The sequence below is a fragment of the Simochromis diagramma genome, unplaced genomic scaffold (assembly GCF_900408965.1).
Source record: "Simochromis diagramma unplaced genomic scaffold, fSimDia1.1 OVJJ01000402.1, whole genome shotgun sequence".
Taxonomy (NCBI): domain Eukaryota; kingdom Metazoa; phylum Chordata; class Actinopteri; order Cichliformes; family Cichlidae; genus Simochromis; species Simochromis diagramma.
The window spans coordinates 1,938,780-1,961,092 of NW_024386972.1; the positions used below are offsets into that span (position 1 = coordinate 1,938,780).

Below are 22,313 nucleotides of genomic sequence, written 5' to 3' on the forward strand. Positions count from 1 at the left end.
TGTGTTGACAAGTTAGTGAAATCCATCCATCTGTCTTTACTTTGATCTTACCCTGTTTTGTTTTGTTTTTAGGCAATTTTATTTCCTGCCTTTTAGATTGCTCTCTCTGACATAATTTTGGACCTCTTTCTTATAAACCCTTCTGCTGCCCTTTGTTAAAATCTGTTTGCTAACTGAGGTTTTCCATACTTTAAGTTGTTTTTTGAGTTATTTAGCTTCAAATTCTCCAACATGCTTCCCTGTGTCTATGTCATGCATTTGTATCCTTCACAGGTTCTGCTATAATAATTATCGTGTCTTATTTTCCTTTTAAAAGGAAGAATTAAAAACACTGCATTTGATAAATGTGGCAAACCAGTGTCGTTGTAAAGGGCCTCGGCATCTGCCATCTGAATTTACAAGAGACACATACCTGCAGTGTTTGTTACATCCGAGACCCAGAAAGTCTGAGTATGTGGTGAAAGGATCTTCCCCAGTTTGAATGTCTCTCTGTCTCTCCATTTCTAATATAACAGTCACATGACAAAAGTAGACAAAAAGTATATAAACTATAGCAGAGTTATCAAACTGTAAAGTGAGCTCAGATAAGGAAAATAAATGCAAGGCACAAAAAAGCGAATATTCTTTAAAAAACAACAAAATAAACATATGTACTTTTTTCCCTGGAAAAAGCAAATTGATACTTAACATATTAAGTAATTTAGAGCAACATATGTTGCCATCTAGCCAATCCAGATGTGTTATTTCAGATAATGTCTCGAACAAACCAGATTCTGCACCTGTTTGAGCGGCATGGTTTATAACTCTACAGATGAGAGCCAATTTGCCACATGTCAAGGTTTTTTGTGTGAATTTAAAAAGAAACAGCAGTAGCAAAGCATGTTTTCAAGAATCTTACAATTGGTGTCCTACGTTCATAAACACAGAGCACAAGTTCGTGAAATCCATCCATTCTCTTTCTCTTTCTTATAAATCATTCTGCTTGATGCAACACAGTGAAAGTTCAAATGTCATATTTCCTGTTCAAAACCCGATTGATGGGGGTTCATCCTGGCCCCAGAGTTGTATTTTATGTCATGTCACTGTTGCTTTATATAAATCTCTGTTGATTTTAGTTATCAGAAGTAGAAGGAAACCAGTCCTTTAAGTTTTACAGAGTTCAGAATAGCTAGTTCAGATGCTATGGAAGCCTCCTCCTGCAACTGCAAATTCTACATTAGTTTTTTCAATTTTATTAAACTTTAAACTTAAACTTTACTAATTTAGCAGATGAGCCAAGTCAGACACATTGATTTCCCTCTTGGGATCAGTAAAGTTATTCTTATTATTAGTTCATTCAAATTTTGAGATGATCTGAATTTTTGACTCATTTTGACTCATCCATAGCTTTATAAGGATAAAAAAAAAAACATTTTTGAACTGTGCTGTTTTTGTGTGTGTTGTGTTCGTGTGCCTGTGGGAACGTAGCACAGATTACAACACTGTAACTCCACTGTTTACTAACCCCACTATGCCTAAGCTGAGCAGAAAAAACACCAACAAACACTGTCACCAGTTTTTTCAGCTAGTTTGTTTTTTATTCAGTGATCACTTTACAGTGGGTACAATACCATCTCAATATACAGCATCATATATCCTATAAAATACATGGGAAGCATTTAGAGAAGGGTCCAATCAGACTGCAAGTCTCCCTCTCCCCGTTCTCTTAAAGAACCAGTTTACAGGGAGTCAATTCACCCAAAAGTTAAAAGGAGTGCTTGTAAACTATATGACGAATGTTGATTTCAGTCCAACACCCCAAAATCCTGCCGATGGCTCTGCAGACACTTCAAACTTTGCCTCAAACACTGATTATTCAACTGAATGTTATAAATTCATCTCATAGTTACCACTACAGTGGTGGAACAAACCACATTCAGGAAAAAAAAAAGAAAAAAAGGAGTTAACACAGTGTCAGGTCAGTCTGTCCACATACCACTCAATGCTTTAAGAGTCAGTCTGAACCAAAAACCATTCACAGTTTCATTGCAATCTCCCAATGAGCTGATCCTAAAGACTGTTCTCTTAACTGAAACCCCAAAAAAGAAATATGGCAAGTTTGTTCCAATTCACAGGTTTTTTTCCCCCACAGGAAACTAAGTGGGGCTTGGGGAGCGTGCAGTTTCTCAGCAAGTAAAAAAAATAATAATAAAAAAAGAAAAAGTCTATAAACATAGACTTTCAGGGGCGGTTTGCAGCACTGGTCAGACAACACTTCACTTTCTTGTCTCTTTGTTCTGTCTTTGCTCACAGAGTTAAACCTTCTTAATGCCTCTTAAAGTTCAGTCTCATTTCTCCCCCGCAACATTTGTTCATGTATATTCGGATTTGCGTATATAGTTGGAAGGCACATATCCTCGCCGACCGCCCGCCTCCCCCAGCCACCATTCGCTGTTGCCGTTCATGTCCTTGAAGTCGAGAATTCGCAGTCGCTCATTGGCTGAGATGCTCAGTTCATTGGCGCAACGGGCGGTGAAGGAGTAGAGGGCATAGTAGATCTGAAATGAACACGTCAGAGATGTCTTTAGTGTTTTTGGTCACTAGGGGGAGCAGATCTTTCCAATACAACTGGAATATTTGCTTATTTACACATCCAGTAACGCCTGAATGAAGTTGACTCTTTTGGCATCATAAATCCATTTATAGAGACATTTGAGCAAATAAAATCTTACCTGATGTCCGTCCACTTCACTCTCCTGTTCTGGTTCTGGTTCTGGCTCTGGCTCGATATACTCCTCTGTGGAATAAACAGGTTTCTTCTGATTGCTGCTGTCTCCATTTCTCCACTGATATGAACTGTAGCTTTTGTCTGTGTGTCCATACGGCTGCGAGTGATTGTCACGTTGCGAAGAATAAGAGTCTGTCTCAGAGAGGTCCGACATCTCCTTGTGTCCGCTTGAACTTCCGTAACTCGTGTCGTACGAGTCTCTGTGACTGCCCGAGTGCCGGTAAGAAGGCTCTACGTCTCTGTGACTGGAGGTATTTCGGTGCGTTTGATCTGAAAACTCCTTGCGGTTTGAGGGGTTTCGGGGTGAAGAGTTCATGGAGTTGCTCTGACTGGCAGAGTCGGGGTGCGGTACGTCTTTCTGGTGACTCCTACGAGATGAGGCGGAGTCTAGCGACGGCTGTGGGGATGAATGGCTCTGGGATTGCGTAAAGCTGACAGTGGCCGTTTCCTGGTTAAAGGTCAGCGTGCTGTTGCTGTTCTGGCGGGAGAAAACAGGGGAGGAGCCACCGTAGCCCGACTCATTGGACGACTGGCTCTCGATGGAGACGTCTGAATGGCTCCTTCGAGGATTGTAGGGTTTGAGGAAGGAGCTGTATACGAAACCCGTGCCGACTGGAAAACAAGAATATCAAGATTATATTGCTGCAACATTTGGCTGAAGAGTATATCAATTAAAGTAGACGAAAAATAAACACTACCTCCATTATCAATTAGCCAGCGGTTCTGGCTTCCCATGGGGTCCTGCTGTTTGATTACACCCACAAGGTCTCCCTCTTGTATAGAGACATCCAGATCCTGCGCAGCATTAAAATTCCTATCTGCCTGGTAAAGTTTCTCAGGGCCAAAGCGCACCAGAAGTTCTGCACGGTGCTCGTCTGTCTGCGGGACGTGGCTGGGCTAAAGGATGCCAAAGACATTCGTTTAGATCATTGGCAAAACTCCTTTGTTGTTTTGTTTGAATAAGAAATGAAATGTCATCACAATTCTACTCACAGGTCCCTGGACTTGCTTTTTAGAAGTCTGCTTCTCCAGAGTTTTCTTCTCAAAGGGCTTTTTTGCGGCGGCGGAGGCCGGAGGCAGGTTCTCTGGGCAGAAGCTAAAGCTCTGAAGAAGCTGGAGGACTTGACTGTGCTCTTCTTGAAACTGTGAAATCAGGTTGCTCCCCGTGCCAACTTTGTTAGAAAACTGGAGATAAAGGTAAAGAAAAAAAAATCAGAGTTAAAAAAATATATATAATTACACACTCACACTGCATTTAGACAGCCTGATCATAGTCCTGAGCCACAGCCACCTACATCTAAATCTTTTAAACAGTATTTTTACATTAAAGATACCCAAACGTATTTTTATTAAGAAAAAGTCAGATTTATGCTCCTCCCACACTGTCATAAACAAACACTCACAACCTGTAGGAGTGGCTTCAGCTCTCCCAGCGTCGCCTTCATGAAGTCCTTCTGGGCTTGAGCGAAAGCCCTCACGCAGCCTGTAAAAAGCTCTTCTGCCACGCCGTGGAACTTCGGTAGCTCGTCCAAAAGTTGGGCGTTGAGCGCTTCGTAAGTATTGCGTGTCACCTGCAGCTCTTCCTGGGTGCGTCTGTCTTTAAAGCGATCGGCGCGCTCCTTGCAGTTGTCGTAGTCCAGCAGCTTATCGAAGCGCTTCTGGATGAGTTTGTGGGGCCCGGCAAACATGAGGAGGAGCTGGGTGAGCGGGTTGATGACTAAGGCCTCTGTGCGCTCCTTCTGCTCGACAGATGATGCGGGCAGATAAGGGATCATCAGAGGTTGTGCTTTCACAGTGTAAGTAACGGTAAGGAGAAGAAGAGCACTTACAAATTCTGTAAACTTTTTGTCGCTGATGTAGCGGTGAGCTCTCTGAAATCGGTCGGGATCCAGCACACTGCGCTCCGTGTAGATGTCACAGAAACTGATGGCTGCCAGGACCTTCACAGATGCTGATTCCTGATGACAGGTGCATTTTCACAGTTATTATACAGTATATGAAAAGAAAAGATATGCAGGAGTTGAATTTTACTATCAAAATGTCTTAGGTAATATGTCAAACACTATGAACTACCAATCATTTTAAAGACTGCCAAAATAAATAAAAGCTTCAGTTACTATTAAGATAATGAACTCCTACCCTGATATGCTGCAGGTACAGGGAAATATCTCTGATGAAAGACTTGATCAGTCTCTCTTGCAGCCTGAACCTTTTTTCAGCTTCATCAAACGCTTCATCTTTAATCTGGGGAAAAACACAGAACATCAGATCAAGCATTTTTCAGACAAGCGCGCTTTCATCTGCAACGTTCTCTCCAAACACTTCCACCGATGGCGGGAAATATACCTGCGGTGAAATTCCTGTGAGTTGCTTCAGGTGGCTGCTGACGCGGTTCGACTTCTTGATAATCGAGTGCATGCTCAGCTTGGAGATCTTGTCGATGAACGTGTCTTCGTCCCCTTTCCTGTACTTCACCACTGTGGACAGCAGAGGGAAAACTTGAGCCGTCAAACCAGCCCTGACCGCATATTTAAGAACCCGACAAGCCCAACTCAAGCACAGACAAAACAAACTGACACCTGTCACTACATTTTGAGCTTGCTGGAAATACGCGAGGGCAAAATGTGGATTTTAATTAACACCCGGCTGCTTTACCGAGATCTTTTCGGCGCTTGTACTCGTTGATGTTTACGTTGATGTCCTTGACGGCCTGCACGGCCTTAGTGAGCTGGGCCCGGTCGTGGTGGCTCTCCGGGGTGGCCCCGAGCAACTCCGTCAGCAGCAGCGGGTAACGCATCACTCGCTGCACCGGCTTAATCAAGAATGAGCCCAGGTTGATGTAATTCGTTTTACCCCTGAAAGGAGGGCAGAGACAACAAGCAGCATTTGGGTAAGAGGAAAATGAGAACATGTTACACTTCAGCACATAAGCCACAGCTTCCTCCCATGTACATGTCTCAGCATGATGGCGATCATGTGGATAGCACTATCCAATGACGTGGAACCATCACCACATATACATGGACTCTGATGATGGCAGGTATCATAGCAGGGGAGGCAGAGGAAAAAAATTACTTAGCTTTAATGCAATCTACAGGACTAATGTTTGACACAAGTAATCATGAATGAATGAATTAAGACAGTGAAAACAATATAACCATTTAATTTGGTTGTTTTCAGCTGGAACTACATTTTTCTGGGTATCAGCTTTAATTTATAGGTGAGGTTCACCAAATTTCACAAGTTTATGACACTGATTACAGCCTGATTCTGTCCAGACCAGCAGGCCATAAATATACTTCAAGTGTTTTGTCAAAAAATATAAGACTATGCTGCAATTTTAGTCCAGGAGATGGCATTAGATGAGCATAGAAGTTTATTTCCACCACTGAAAATACTTTTTTTTAACCAGGTAGAGCCTAAAATTTCAAGTTATCTCAAAATTTCAACTCCTATGCAAATTTCTGAGAAAATAACAAAATAACTTTAAAAAATGAATTATTAGGTTGAAATTTTGAGATAATAACCCAAAGTCTTCAGTAGTGGAGCCAAGCTTCCGCAATTAGTTCATTTTTTAATCGAACTCTTTCATCCAACCACCAGGAAAGAAGAGGATTAAAAAAAGACACTGAAATAAACATTTGTCTGCATAGCAACAGTAAACAAAACACATGCGCATGCAAAACACAAACAACGCAATATTTTCCATTTTCCAGCTAAATCCAGAAAAGGAAAATGGAAATAATTAAAAAGGAGAGATGGTTTTAAAGTCCTCCACACTCATTTTTTAGCCATCGCACATTGTAAAACACACACATACACAAACACGGATCACTTTTAATAGGTTAGTTAGCGACAGTCATGCTGTCAGAATGATTCTCATGCTGGAAATCATGACAATACTCGTTATGGAGACTTACCACTCGAGATAAATGGCCCTGTTGAAGGATAAATGGAAAGAAATAGAGAAATGACAGGAACAAGGTTTACACCGTGAGCTTGAGCCTGAACTTTCAGGAATGTTAAAATCTTAAACCATAGAGTTCACTTTTGTATTTTGGATACTGGTCTATACATATTATACATATATTTGGTATATTGTAGCTTATATTTGTAAATCCTGGCATTTAAGCATAATGTCTTTTTAATCCCACTATGGGCCCTGGACCGTCCATAGTTTCGTCTCTGTTCACTTCCACGGGCCTGAGACGACAATAAAGCTCTCTTTGACTTTGTCTTACGATCTGACTAAAAACTAAAGGGCGAATCGAAACGAATGAGACTTTGAAGCCAGCTCCACCCGCCGTTGTTATGGTTTTGTTTGGTGAATTCTCTTTGAAACCTGGACGGATGCCCAGGCTGGCAGTAAAACTTCAGCGCAATCAACAACCACTGGCAGTTTCTGGAACGGGCCAGCACATGTGACTTTTTCAAAGCCTTGTATGTTGCAACATATTTAAAAAGAGTGCTAACACCATGAGGAGGCTACCAAAAACGGACACTAGCAACCTGTTGTCAACAAGGAATTAGCAGCGAGCATAGTTGAGCTGTACAATGTCCTCTTTCCTTTTGTTTTCTAAACACAGCCTCCTTTCCCCCCCCTTTAACATCTTCCGGCCTAACACAACCCGTGTTTATCTTTAACTTTAGAGCGATAACCACACATAACAGAAACGCGCCAGTGTAAACTCAAGTATCTGAGTCACTTATGCTGAAACTGGACAGGTGAGACCAGGTAGGACACATTTCTGAACTGCTTCACATAACTCAAGTCTACAGACATACGGAGCACACTCCCTTCAGCAGTGACTAAAAACGAGACGTCTCTCTCGTCTTCACTGATTAAACAGCTGTTTAGTTTGCAGATGTACCAGAAAATGAACTTCACTTCCATACCATAACTCGCCTACACGCTGCAGTTCAAAGTTCAGAAATCGCTTCCACAAGCTATGAAGTAACAGGAAAATCTCAACGTACACTATACAAAAATTCATTACATAGTATATTTAAAATGTTTCAATCATTTTTCCACCTTTTGAACTCGCTCGGCAAACACTCGGTTAATGTTCCACTGAACCCACTCTTGCCTTTGTGTTTTCATGCTCACACAGCATGCATGTTTTCAGTCACTCCCATGCAAACATGGCTGAAATCTCAACTTAAAGAGCAAACCTTTAAAGGGTGCTTTGTGTGTGTGTGTGTGTGTGTGTGTGTGAGACTCACCTCAGTCTCTTTAGACACTCCAACACGTGGTGTTGGATGCTGTCATCTTTCTCGTAGGTCTCCAGCAAAGAGATGGCATCATCGTGATTTTGGCAGTAGAGCTTGTAAACCTCCTCCAATTCTACCTTGAAGTCCAGGAATACCTTACCTGAGAGGGAATGGTACAGAAATGCAACGTGTTCATTATAAAAAGCAAAGTGTGCAGGAAGAGGTCCATTCATTAAAAGAAAAAAAAAATTAAATACACAAAGATTTCCTGTAAAAAACATAATTCTTCTTAAAAATCGCACGCACACATTCACAGATGACCTCCTTGATGGCAGATTGATTTTTAAGTGTATTCAGAGGCTCATTCGGTCAGTAAAATTCAACTAGGTGACAGATTTGGATGAACTAAAGCAGAAAAGTACAAAGCATAACATGGAAAAGAAGGATTGCTTTTCTTAAATATCAGGCTGTTTACCTATGGAGTCAGTCTCGTGCAGTGAATTCAACAGCCGCTGTGACAGGTCAATCACTGAGCTGATGTTGCCAAAGAGCCCCTCGTAATCCACATTCTTCACCTTCGGGAAGACAGAACGTGTGAAAAAGCAAAAATTATTGTTTTTTTTAATTGAATATGGCGCCACATATCAGCTATATGCCATTATTCCTGTATGTATTTATCCATTTGTCAAATTTTCCAGTGCTTCTGCACCAACTGTCACACAGCTGCTTTATCTTGTATTTGCTAAACTCCCTTTTTGTCCTAACGTGACTGGAAACACAATGTTTATCATCCTTTTACCTGCTTCTGCTGCAGAGGCTCAATGATCTCCTCGACACACATTTGAAGATCTTTGATGTAGTCCCTCTCTGTCTGCAGCAGCTCCTCGATGACCTTTGACCTCTTTTCTAGCATCCTGGTCTCTGGATCCTCAGACCCCGTGCTGGTGCTGGGCGTCGCGGAGACGGGGGCGGACTCCAGAGTTTTAGGTTCAGACGGCAAAAGTGTCATCTCTGCAAAAACAGGAGAGCGTTCAAACATTTTACATCAGTGTTTTACGTTTTTGTCAGAATAATTGTTTAAAATCTAGTTCTTGCAGTTTTTTGTTAAGAGGTGAATTTCCTCTCTAGTTTATCACTTGCTGCTCTCGCCAAGGTGACAGTAAGCAGAGTCAAGAGAAGAAGTTTCCCATCCCACGTCTCCTCTCATTTGTAACCAAACACGCTCTTGCCCAGCCACCCGGTCTGCCCGCTGCTCTTCGTTGCCTAGCTTTTGATCAATGTCTCCGCTATCGCTCACGGAGGCCTGATCTCTTCGGGAGCCCTGAACTGGAGGGAAAGCCTTGTTTACGCGCCGCTGCTTTTTATGAATGGACATAAAACTGGAGTGGACTCGGGCCTTTTGTGTGCAGGACAATAGCTTGCAACAGCAACTACAGACACACAGGCTCTATGGACTTTAAAGATGAGACAGTTAGAGAGGGGAAGAGAGGATGAAAAGATAACAGAACTGGTGGGTGATGAGAACGGGATCCATCTGTGTCACACATGTACGCTGAACCCACTGCAGGTGGAAGACACATGCAAATCCTTCAATCCCACAAAGCAAAAAATAAACGACGCTGCAAGTCCAAGGTCCACTTAGAGAAAAAAAAAGTGTTAGTGTATGAGCACCGAAATTATTCATCATGCATTTAAACAATTTAGCCATTAATGTATCATCTGATATTAGAACAGTAAGGGATGCAAATATTCCTGTTTGCAGTGTGGCAGATAAAACGATTAAACAGCATCAAATTAAGGCATATATTACATATTAGATGTTTACATTAGTGCAAATGCACATAAAGATTTATTTGTTCCATCTTTTTTGGTTTTAATTGAACCACAACTCATAAAATCTCACTGTTTCTCTCTCTTCTGTACTATCCGTTGACCCTGCTGGGACTTTAGTTTTACTCTCCCCTCTAGGTATTGGCTCAAGAAGAGGAAACACTGAGTAGATCCAGCGTGTTGGACCGACCGACGGGGTGACGTCACCCTGCCTCCACTGACAGATGCTGTCGGAGGCTAATGAAGTTAACTCTGCTTACCCTCATGTTCCCCAGTGCAGCAGTACGCCACACAAACACACATTCAGACCACAACAAAGTCACAGCCTTGCGTCACATCCCTAACGGGACTAGATTATCTAAACTAGCTTCATGTTAAAGGAGTGTTGAAGACGAATTTAAAGACTCTAGAAAACCTTTTAAAAAAAAACAAACAAAAAAGCCCAACAAAAACTGGATGAATCCACACTTTGTAACTGCAGTGTGTGTTTGTGTGCGCATTCCTCGCCCTCCTCCTCACTCTCCTCACGTGACGGGGCTAAAGCTCAACTCAAAGGAGCTTTTCTCACCACTCACACCCATGTGTCTCCCCACCCACGAGAAAGTAGTTCACCAATTAGTTTTTGAAAGTCACACGGTGACACAGTCGGGAGAGGAAAAACAAAAGGCTCCCGCTTTAATTGGAAGCAATCGGCTCATTCCCACATTTGATCCCGCTCACACAAACGCGGCGATGGCGCATGCTCCACTTCACATGTTTTTCCATACGCTTCTGACTCGCGAGGCCGCCAGACCGGATTTTGACCCACTTGTGTGGAATTTTACTTTTCTTTGTTGTGTAAAATAATGCAAAGAGGGTTTATTGTGGGCCTGCTTTAATGGCTGCGAATACGAGCCCAGAAACAGGTCGAGAACAAGTCACTTAGCAGTAAACTCAGCCAACAGGAAACACCCTTACAATAATAATTCCATATCTCTGTATGGAATGAGACACCTGTGACTACTGCCAATAATCAGGCCGATCCCTCAGCACGAACAGTAAATGTTATAAGTAATGAGCTTTCTCAATGATCTGAAGCCAGATGAGTTCTATAAACTAGTTCTTTTTAATATAAAAAGGTCTAATTTTGTTCATTTTAAACACCATTGATTGCTAACCAGTAAACATTTAAAATACACAGTGCCTGCTAAAGTTTAGGAGACTGGGAGGGGGGTTTCTGTGAATTACATTCAAACACTGACCCAGTTACATTAAAAACAAACAAAGACTTCCTATTAAAGCCCTATCCAGGATAACTAATATGGGACATAATTAAAAATAAATCTTTTTTACTAAATGTCCTATAGAAATACTTCAGAATCTGCTGATTTTGGAGCAAAAACTGCCATATTTCTGCACCTTTAATAAAAAAGAAGTCCTATATACAGAAAGACGACTGTAAAAACATGACAAGAACCGGTCAGGGCTTCTTTTGAGGACAACAAATGATAAATAATCCATGACTTCCTGATACTAAATGTCTATTTCCACAGTCAGGGCTCACAAAGGCATGGTGTCACTATTTGTGATCAACAGGCTTCAACAGGTGAAATTGGAACAGGTGGAGAGAAGAGTTGAGAATAATAAGTTTTCCTTCAGTTTCATGCTGGGATGGTTCTGGGATTTACTGAGTAAACTTTCATGGAAATTCAGTGACAAACCTCCGCCTTATGAATCACATTCAGTACTGAGCTTATAGATAAAAGCACAAATCCTCAGCAGGGAGTATACGTCAATCAGCAGCACTATCAAGTGATGTAAGACAGACACAGCTCTTGCTAAACTGCGCTGTCAACCTTCTGTCATCCGGGGTGACTCACACATACTTGTTATGTGAGTGATACAGTCACAGCTGATACATTAGAACGGGCCACCATGAGTTCAGATATCAGACAGAACAAACAAACAGCAACTCTGTCAGAATTCCTGGGTTATGGATGCACAAAAAACAGATTTGACTGGAGAAAATTCCCAAGTAGGCTAAATATAAAATGCATAAAAGAAATAGATTTAATTTCACAGCCCTTTATCAAAGCTTTACATATTCCCTATGTCTCTCCAAAGCAAGGTGTTTTTACCAAGGGGGAAAAAAAGGGGAGAAAAGACAAGATGTTGAGGCTTCACCCACCTGCTGTGTGCAACTTCCTCCAAAACCGCTCCAAAAACAAGCACACGCCCCTTCACGCATAGCGCTTCAAACAATGCTACCCATTCTAAGATAGACCATTGTCAATCTGAAGTCCAGCTCCCGAGGCTTGTGGAGGACGTGCAGGTCCATTCCAGAGCTCCAATTACCATGAGAAAGGATGGGAGCCCACCATCGTTACACACAAGCATGCACACACCAGGGAGGACGGTAAAACCCGGAGCTGGACTGTGCCTGCTTGCTGCTCAGGTGTCCTGCATTAACTAAATTCTGACCTAAATCCATGCTGCATACAGTGTGCATCAGTGTTATCCTAGAAAACTAACTGTTTGCCGCAGAATGGCTGTAAGTATACTTTTATTTTGACTCTATTAATATATAATCTCCTGCTTGGGATCATTACGTTGTGCAGATTTGGGAAGGTTTGCTATGAGCTGCTGTGTGAGCACAGATCTATCTTGGCTAAAATCATCTGTCACTGTGTCATGCTCAACCTTATACGCCGAATGCAAAAGCTGATTTCTCTATTGAATGTACTGATGCTATTTAAGTCTATATGTGGGAATAATTTATGTCAAATACACTGTTTTGATAGAGGAAAATCAAATTCCTTCTCATATATTACTTCCTCTTGATCCCAAATACAGTGCAGACAGAAGCATCTCAGCTAAATATGTGATTCTAAATGTATTTCACCTCATGTAAGGCACATGAGGTGTCCTTAATGTAATAAAATGTGCTGTATAAATAATAAAAAAATCCATGCCACTTCTTGGATTCTTCACACAGCTTTCTTGATGGAAAAACACTTGATTTACTGCACCACATGAGCTCACATGTGGCTACAGCACCAGTTGTGAAAGAGATTGGGAGAAGTCCAGTTTCTGGAAGTGTAGTCCACTCCCGACATTAATCTAGTTCACGTTTCCCAATGTGCTGACATCTTTCTGGGGTCCTCCTGTGCCAGCCTGAATTTGATCAAAATTAGGAAGCTGAGATTAAGCATCTACTCTCTAAATCTTCTTTCTATTAAACTTGCACTTAAGTATATGTTTGGTTGGTTTTTACCCTTTGAGGATTTTATAGATTATGTAAAAGTCAACGAAATTCTTTCCTTTTAAGGACTTCTGTGAGTTTATGATGTGTGACTTTGTTTCACAAACACAGCCAAGAACACTCGTCTCGCTCTCTGCTGCACTAATAGCTGTGCAAAGTCGAAAGTTTGCCCTGCACAGGGCGCTCTAAGGTCAGACACAATCAGTGCTGTGTGCTGTGCTTCAAAGTTCACCACGCAGTGCACGGTCGCCATAGCAACAAGAATAGCAGGGGCTCCCCCCCCCCCCTTCCTTATATCAAACAAAGTTTTAAAAAGGCGGCAGTGCTTTTTTTTACTCGAATGTTCACACGGGCAAGTCTGCGAGTGTGTGATGGGACATGCAGCTGCTTGAGCACAAGCTCACTATAAAATGCCAACACTTGCAACAGCTTTTAAACTTCACAAGCCTTGACTTGTGATTACTGGATGCAATAAAAAAAAAAAAAAGAGGTGACACCGGTTTGTGTCAACTTCTTCAATTTTTCTCAGACCTTCATTGAGTCAGCACACAGCTTACTGAAAAAGATTAGGGTTTTCTTTATTAGTCCGAGTTGTGCAACTATTCAAAACAACGACCTGCTCATGCATGCAAATGCACAAGAAAAGCCAATATGCTAGATTTTCACACGTTGCGTATGACCAGCTGTTGTCCCAGGTAGAAGGTCAGTTAAAAATGGAGAGGGAAAAAAAGGAGTTTACTCAGCGACATACCATCCTGTTTATCTTTTTTAGGTTCAAATGTCAGAAGGGTCACATTCCTGCTCCTGGAAAACTCTCACAGCAACCTGTCTACCACGGCTGGCTTCAAATCTCATATAAGAAAAGCAGGCCGTGTGCTGATACGGGATTTAATTCTGTCCTTATTGCTCGTTCTTGGACGCAGAGTGGTATAACCCAACTTGTTAACAAAAAGGACCAAGTGTACGAACAGCTAGAGCATTTCTCTAGCTCATGGGGTAATTAAACAACATGAGGCTACAGTTTAATTAACATACTGAAATTAAAAAAAAAAGCTGGTACAATGTATACCAAATAGGGCCAAGAGTCTGATCCCTCGTTTCTTTTAAGTTTCTCAGCTCCCCTGATTTTTGTAAGGAACAATATGCAATTACTTCAAGAGAACTTCAGTTTTGCAAATGTGCAGGAAGTAAAAGCATTAAGTGGGGATCTATTCAACCACAAATGCAGTACAGTCTTCAGCCTTACTGAAAGGAAGAAGACAATGAGTCTTTTGGGCTTCACAGTCACCTGCTCATGCATGCAAATGCATTTAAAAAAAAAAAAGCCATTATGCTATATTTTCACACTCATGTATACTTTGAGAGCTATGGCCCAAGAACTAGTGCTCTTCATGGGAAAATAAGTGCAGTGTGAACTGAGTGTGAGAACGGTTTTCAGAGTTTGGGATGACGAAACTTGTGGGCTTATCCCTTTGCTAATTTTTAGACATGTAATAACAAAGACTTTGCTTGGGGCATCGTCGGTTTTCCCACAGCTAAAGAAAAATATGTTGTACACTTGCAATGAATGTCTAAACGCTGCAGATAGTAATCTTCATGCTTCCTAAAGAGCAGCTAAGCTTGTACGCTTCAGGTAGTCATAATAGTTTTGAGCTCCATCCATCCGCTTCTCCTTTTCAGGGTCCCGGGAGCCTATCCCAGCTATCATAAAACATGCACACTCCATACAGAAAGACCCTGGCCTGATGATGGAATTGAACTCAGGACCTTCTTGCTGTGCGGCAACAGTGCTAACCACCGTGCCGCCTTAGTGTTTGAGCTCAAATAACAAAATTAAATCTCCACCCCAGAGAACAGTAAAAGCATCTAAACAGATTAATTCCCCAAGCTAGAGTCATTATAGCCAAGATCACCTCTGTGGACCACTGTGGTGGTTTTGTATACAGTACTTCAAATATCAGCTTTAGAACCCTTTGCCACAAAGATCCAGATGATACGCCGTCACTGACAGCAAGCACAGTTCAAGAAATTGAAGGGATTTGTTTAAATTAATACAATCTTTAGTATGACTGGCAGCACGTCAAACAGGTTAACATCCAGATTAATGTCCAAGTCTGACAAAACTCATGATATATATCATGAAGATGGCCAGATTCAAAAAGCTTCATTCTTGAGTCCAAAAAGAGAGATTGTAGTCATATGAATGACATTTTTCATTATGTTGCATCACAATAAACTTGACCTCGGACTACCATCCTTGAGTCCAAATGGCTGTTTGTTCAAAATTACAAGAAGTGCCCTCCACAACTCCAACACATATGCACACATTCAACCAAAAACATTAAGACATAATGCCACAGACGGAGTCTTGAAAATACAGCCAATGTTGCAACATAAAATATTTAAGTAATGTCTTTGGTGAATGAATTAAATATCTGGAATTTGCATCTACGTGAAGACTGACAACTATATAAGCCTGATGAATAAACTTGTACTTGTCAGGAGGACAACTAGTCCTAAAAGTGGGAAGTCCACCAGGTCAAAAACAAATATGCTGCATCTTTTCCCACAGTGTGACGTCAAATAAACAGATAACATCCGTCTTGATTCATGCAGGTACCAGCAGTGTCATCTAACACCAAAATAAAGCACGTAGAGATCTGAATGCTGTAGTTGCTGTGGCACCATCAATCTTTCAAACTCTTTGGAAAAGTTGGTACATTTAAAATTCGAAATAAAACACCTTAAATAATACATCGCTTAGCGTTTTCATAGTAGTGGATAAAAAGCTATGTAAATGAAAAGTGGCTTCAGATGAAATGGAAAAGCTAAACTATCACAAAATCTAGATGAAACTAGCATGATTATCAAATGGTTTAAGAAAGCCCGATGACATAATTCAAAAACAAAATCTTTAAGACGCCAGGATGGACCAAGTATAAAAATGGACACACCATACGAGCGTGGTTACTGGTGACTCATGCACACTTGAGTAAGCTGACTTAATTTTTTGCCGACTGACTTTTTTTTTTTTTTGCTTGCCAGCATTGAGATAAGACGTCTTTACAGCATAGCTGTCAGACGATGTGAGATTTCCTGTCTTAACTCCTTGCTCCCCTACCCGAGCTCCCTCCCCACTGCCCACCAATAGCAGAGACTGTTCAAGGATTACAGTGGACAACACAGCATATGTTGCCAGATCATAGATGGATGACGACACATTACTCACACACAGGCAATAAAAAACTGCGTATACAGCAGATTATATTTGTTAGAAGTTCAAAAATGGGATCATGAAGCCACCACTACAATTTAATTGCTTCATTAGGCTCGTTTGTGCATTAAATTGGCTCAACTGTTAAGATATGTCTTCCTTCAAGAATAATTTTGCCAATTGTTTTACCCTCCTATTTAAAGTAAGGAAGCCTGTAACAGAAGCAATGACGGACAAAAAAAAAACAAGCTAATTTTTCATTTTGTAATTTTTATAGTTCAACTCAATAGGGGTTTTTTTTTTTTTTTTTTTTTAGGGAGCTGTTTAATAATGCTGGACTACAAAGAATAGAAGCTCTTGTCTATGTGTAAGGTTCATCTCAAAAAGCCTTAACCAACACCTCAATGTCACAGCGTAAGCCCAGTAAAGGAGATGGGCTAATGTTTTTAGCCCTTCAATCAAATGCTTTACTCAGGACAAACCCCTGACAGGGCTGAAACAGTGTAACAAGATTAACGGATGACACTGCTGAGGCAAGTGGTGTGCGTGTGTGTTTTCAAAAATGCAATTATTTCTTTAATAAGCCTCCAGGGTCTTTCTAGCACACATGCACGCACACACATGCACGCATGAACTCAGAGTATCAGTCTAGTCCTGCAGAGAAGGAGTCAGGGCAGTGCCGGCCACTGCCTGGCACCAGACAGACCCCCGCCATCCACTCACCATGCTGACGCTAGGGATTAATACTTGGACTGCCGAAATGTGCGGTGGGGGCTGATGTGGACTCTGTGTGTCTGAGTGTGAGTGTTTCTAGGTGACTGGGGGAGGGGTCATGGGGCGCCACCTGCTTCATCTCAGACAAAACAAAGTGAGTCAAAGTAGTGCTCTCCCTCACTTACATTTACCATGAAAACCCCCCCACAAAAGAATCCCACACATCCAAGTTTTATGTAGTTTTTGGAACTTAATATTAATAACTTAGTAACAAAGTAGCCAAAGAAATTTGTGTGTTGAATTCTTGTCTTTTAGTCATTAAAAATGTACGTGACCATTCCCATTAACTAATGTATACTATGAGTTTTTAGAGTCAATACTTTTAATGCACAGATTCACCTTTCATTCATTCAGGTACTGAATTTTATACATGTAAGAGAATTAATTTTAAGGGGGTTAAACCTTCTTTATAACCCCAAAATTCCTCTGAGGTTCTTGAAATGCCAATATTTTTTTAATGATTGATATTGTTTTCCTTCTTTTACTAAAACTCAGGTATCGTGACCATTTACAAATACTATCCATTTATAAAAGCTGCTCTATTGTTCACTCAAAAACAATTTTTGAGTGATTTTGTTTTTTGTTGCATTTGGCTCAAATGTAAAAGTATGGTAGGAAGTTTACATAGTGTCATGAGAATGTCATGGTAAATTTAGGCTTTTCAATATTAATTACTGTTAATTTAATTAACTGTTTTTCAAAGGTATACATACAGGCTCAAATATATATATATATACACACATACCTCGACTAATTTTTGGTTAAGTTAACTTAGCAGAAATGGAAGTTAATTTAAATTGGTTGACTTCCTGGCTTTAAGTGTAATTTAATTTCTTGTCTTTTAGTCATTACCACCATTACCACCTTGGAAAAAGAACAGTTCAAAAAAATATTAAAAGAACGATAAGTGTAGGTGAACTTCTGCCCAAAACTGTATATGTATAAATTTAGAAAAGATTTTTGTACAAAACATAACAAATTGTGTCAGAATCAGAGCCACTTTAGGCAACAACCTTTTTAAGTGGGGAATTAACTGTAAGCCAGGCTCATTAAAACAATTAAGTCGACAAAATCTTGACCTTTCAGTCATGCAAGAACTGAGCAGATGAGTTACGTGTGCATACCATCAGTGAGTGGAGAGCATGAACACAAACAGGAAACACAAATGAGGAGAGCCAACAAGAGCCAAGTAAAGAACCTACAAAACCCGTTCTGCAGTTTCTTATGACTACAAAAACATGACAGCTCACTTTCATCTGAGATAGGTGATACTGAGACACACACACCACTTTCAGCACTCACTCTTAAATGAGGTAGGAGGTGAGTGTGACTAGTCAGCACTCTGAGGCCCCCCAACATTGATTAGAAAAGCACCTCTAGAGGTCACAAATGACAAGTGAGGACTGTCAACCTCTTAAGCCTGTTTTACCCACAATAACTGTGACTGAGGCCTTCATGGCCTATAGAGTGATGTTCACCAGAATTACAACTGATCAAGTGACCTGACTTGTGCAAATATGGGAAGCACCTTCTTTCATGTGACAGTATCTTTTTGTTTACCTTGCTTTTTTTTCCTGGTGGTGGCATACTGGGACTGTTGCAGTGAGCTTGGAGCAGTCTTCCTGTAGATGCTGTTACGATCCAGTGAGCCCACATAAACAGGCTTCCGGGCCATTTTTGAACTTGCGCTCCCCCCGCTTGACTCATATCCCTTCTCCTGCTCATCACTATGCACAACAGGATCCTCAAATGGTTGTATTTCACCGAGGGCCAATGTTTGGTTCTGCTGCTCAACCCACTCCTCAGTCTTGCGATCTTTTGTAGGGTATTCCTCATATTGTGAATCTATAGACAGTGAACGCAAATCTCGGTATCGGTCTCGATACTTGTCTTGATACTCTTCCTTAGAGTATCGGCCATCATCCTCACGGTCGTAGTGGTCATAGTGGCCCGCAGCCCTCAGGTCAAGGTGTTCCCTTGTTTTGTAGTTCTGTCTGTGGTCGTACTGATCATCTCTCCAGTCATCTCCTGCGTCCTTGTATCTGTAATACCGGTCCCTCTCTTTATAATTCCAGCGTCCATCAACTTCAGAGTCATACTGGTCTCTTCCTCTACTGGTGTACCGTTCGTCAGCTCTTCGGTGAGCGTCCCTGTTATCTTCTCTGCGGTCATAGTGATGGTCGGCACGCCGATCATAGTGATAGTCCTTCTGTTTTCGCTCATCATAGTAGCGGTCCTCATCTCGACGATGGTGAGAGTCCTCGTCTCTGGAGCGATGCCTGTCTTTCGAGTCATAATAATCCCTGTCAGGGTCACTGTAGTATTCACGGTCCCTGTAATTGTCTCTGTGTGAATAAGTGTTTTTATGATCATGGTAGTCTTCAAGCTCACTGTTGTAACTTTCATGCTCTCTGAGATCATGTCTACGGTGTTTCCGGCTTTCATAGTATTTCTTTTCCTTGTCTTCGTAACGCTCATTGTATTTCCTTTCATAATAATCCCTGTGCCTGTATTTGTCATTGTACTCATACTCCTCCATGTCACTGTGACTACGATGGTCATAACGTTCAGAGTCACTTTCTCTTACCCTGCCATCTCTCCTTCTGTCCTTGTCCAGTGTACTATAACCTTCTTGAGTTCTGAAATCATGAGTTCCTTGTTCTTGTGGCACTCTGTTGTAGCCCTGGTGGCTGTAATCTTCAGGACCCTGATAAAAACAATGTTTGCCTTTCCATTCTGATATCCTCAGGTTTAGGTGACCATCTTCTGAACGAGGGTGAAAGTAAACGTCCTGGCCTTGAGGCCTTGTATCCATGAAAGCTGCCCTATGACGGTCTTCATACTCCCAGCTCTGTTGGTGGATGACGTTGCCCTGTGTAACTTGGGCTTGGTACTGCACTTGCCACGGAGGTGGTACATGCATAGGAGGCTGTATCGGGCCAGCGGGTACCATTGGGCCAACGGGCACCATTGGGCCAGCTGGCACCATTGGGCCACCATATACTGGCATAGGTGGAGCTGGAAGTGGGTCACCGGGATGCGCTAATAAGACTGGTCCCTGAGGAGTGCCAGGAGGAACGACTCCATACCCTGGATATCCAACCTGTTGCTGCTGTAGCTGCAGTTGTTGTAAATGTTGCAGATGGGCAATCCTTTCCCTCTCTTTTGCCAAGTCAGCGTCCCCCAGCTCCTCCACGCTTTTTCCTCTCCTCATTGAAGCACCACCTGGATGATTCCAATCCACTGGACCAAACATGACTGGGTTGCCATAAACTGCGGGGCTCTTCATGCCTCCTGCTGTTTAAATCAGCCTGCCTGGAGCTGATACAGTTTCTTGCTCAACGTGGCTTAAAATCGATTTCCAAAGTCCTGCATTCCATAACAAAGCGCTGTGGGAGACTCCACCTGCCTGACATATTGTCTGTAACTCTCCACTTGTTCTTTCTGCCTCCTCTCCACTGCCTCCGCAGGACTGCCTGGCCAAAGCACCTCCCCAACCCTCAGCGCAACTGAAACAGTCCTCCCCGTAGCCACCTCAGCGAATCATGGAAGGAGAGGAGGGGTAGGGTTATTGAAGGGAAGGAGTGGCCTCCTTGGGTTAATGATTCAGTAGAGTCACATGAGTGGAAGCTTAGCCCAACAGCTCCTCCCATTGTTTAAACTGGTTAGTAGCTGTGTTTGCAGGAAAACAGCCTGTCTGGAGATTTTCTTTGAAGGTAGATGAGGTCAAACTTCACAGTCTGCCTTTGCATGACCCCCCCACCCCCCACCCCACCCCCACCCATCGCATGAACAATCCTGTCTTTTCTTGTATCCTGTTTTCTTTGTTTTTGTTCTTTCCGGTGGGCTTCAGTGCAATTCCCACCACATCACTGACCTAACTCACTTTCTGCTGCGTGTACAACCAGCTTTAGTATTGCTATTGTAACTTTCTGGTGTTATCTTTAACCTTGAACTAACTTCATCCTTACAGTTTGACTTTGCCCCTGCATATCATGAAAGTGCAACCACTAAGGCACAAAGACTGCCACGTGATGTCGTTGGAAAGAATTTCGCTTTTGAATATATAAATGATTAAAAGATGAGTGTGAAGCAGCAAACAAGTAAAGTATCTGTATTTATTCACCGAGTGTGGAGAGGGAACGTCTTTGAAAGCATATGCAGCCTGATCAAGCCAGAGCAGCTAGTGAAAACGTAGCTGCTGGTGAGTACAATGAACTATTGTTGGAGACTGTCCCCACTCTCAGAAGAGACACGATCCTTTGAGTGTGAGAAAAAAACTGGGCTATTCATAAAGCGGGAGTATAAGATCGCCTCCCTTAATCTCCATCAGTTACAAAGGGACAGGTTTAAAGGGACCTGCTTAAACTAAAACGTTTAAATGTTTATGTGATACACACGGAAACATAGACATGAACTAGTTTTAATCTAAAACATAACTGGTTGGTTCACTGAAAACCTAGTTTAGGAATTACAGGGCAAATAAAACCAGGCTAGTTTATAAAACCAGAGCTTATGTCTCAATAAAAGGCTTTACGAATGTTAAATTCAGAGAAGAAAAGTCAAAATGAAACACAAGCACAGATGCAGCTAAAACAGACTTCAGAGTCTGTGAATACATTACAAAATACAGCTGTTTTTAGTCTTGATTACTGTAAGTATTTAATATCCATGATTTAGCAACTCATCTGTCAATCCTCAGTTTCACAAGGTAGGACTGAGCATAGAAATCCTACTTGGACATTGTTCTTTTCTTACATCAGACTTGTTTAATTATCAGTTTTCAACATCTCAGCTTTCAATAGCAGAACACGACCGAAACTGTGTTTGTGTGCTTGGCTGCAGGAATGTCAAATACAGCATTCCTCTCTGTGGCTGTGTCCGCTTACGTGCGTGTGCGGGACTTGATTAATAATTAGATTTCTTGCAAAAGCAACATCCAGAAATAAGGTCATATATTAAGCCTTTCTACTTTCTCATAGTGGGCCAACTGAGGGAAACCTGAATCTGACACGGATACTGCAAACCGTGACAAACAGATCAGGATCGGGCTGTGGTGTCGTGAAAGTTGAAGGGAGGCGTTTTAATTAAAAGGTACTCAAGGTCAAAGAGCTTAAAGAGAAAAGAAAACCCTGCACTTGTCTGTAAGAAAGGGAGCACTGTTTACTGCCACCAAGCACTTTTTAAAGGCTTTTTTAAACAGGCTTTGTCACATAATTACTATAGCATATAGAACATATGGTACTAGTTGGACAAAAAGATCAAAACATTAGCTT

General features: G+C 41.7%; 1 protein-coding gene across 5 annotated transcripts in view; it reads right to left on the bottom strand.

Moving 5' to 3' along the window:
- Positions 1-1,550: 1,550 nt before the first annotated feature.
- Positions 1,551-22,313, bottom strand: part of LOC120738248 (dynamin binding protein) — a 48,887-nt gene continuing 28,124 nt past the window's right edge. The window contains exons 1-14 of one of the 5 annotated variants that reach the window (XM_040039450.1): positions 18,598-20,768; positions 8,778-8,989; positions 8,454-8,553; positions 7,991-8,138; positions 6,688-6,705; positions 5,423-5,622; positions 5,114-5,244; positions 4,907-5,011; positions 4,597-4,725; positions 4,165-4,506; positions 3,761-3,952; positions 3,466-3,664; positions 2,712-3,379; positions 1,551-2,537 (exon numbers count right to left, since the gene is read on the bottom strand). In XM_040039450.1, coding sequence (XP_039895384.1) covers positions 2,352-2,537; positions 2,712-3,379; positions 3,466-3,664; positions 3,761-3,952; positions 4,165-4,506; positions 4,597-4,725; positions 4,907-5,011; positions 5,114-5,244; positions 5,423-5,622; positions 6,688-6,705; positions 7,991-8,138; positions 8,454-8,553; positions 8,778-8,989; positions 18,598-20,326 — 4,359 coding nt within the window. In that variant the 5' untranslated portion in view covers positions 20,327-20,768 and the 3' untranslated portion in view covers positions 1,551-2,351. Of the gene's footprint in view, positions 2,538-2,711; positions 3,380-3,465; positions 3,665-3,760; positions 3,953-4,164; positions 4,507-4,596; positions 4,726-4,906; positions 5,012-5,113; positions 5,245-5,422; positions 5,623-6,687; positions 6,706-7,990; positions 8,139-8,453; positions 8,554-8,777; positions 8,990-18,597; positions 20,769-22,313 lie in introns of those variants that run through there. The other 4 variants (XM_040039448.1, XM_040039447.1, XM_040039446.1 and 1 more) reach the window with 4 other exon arrangements.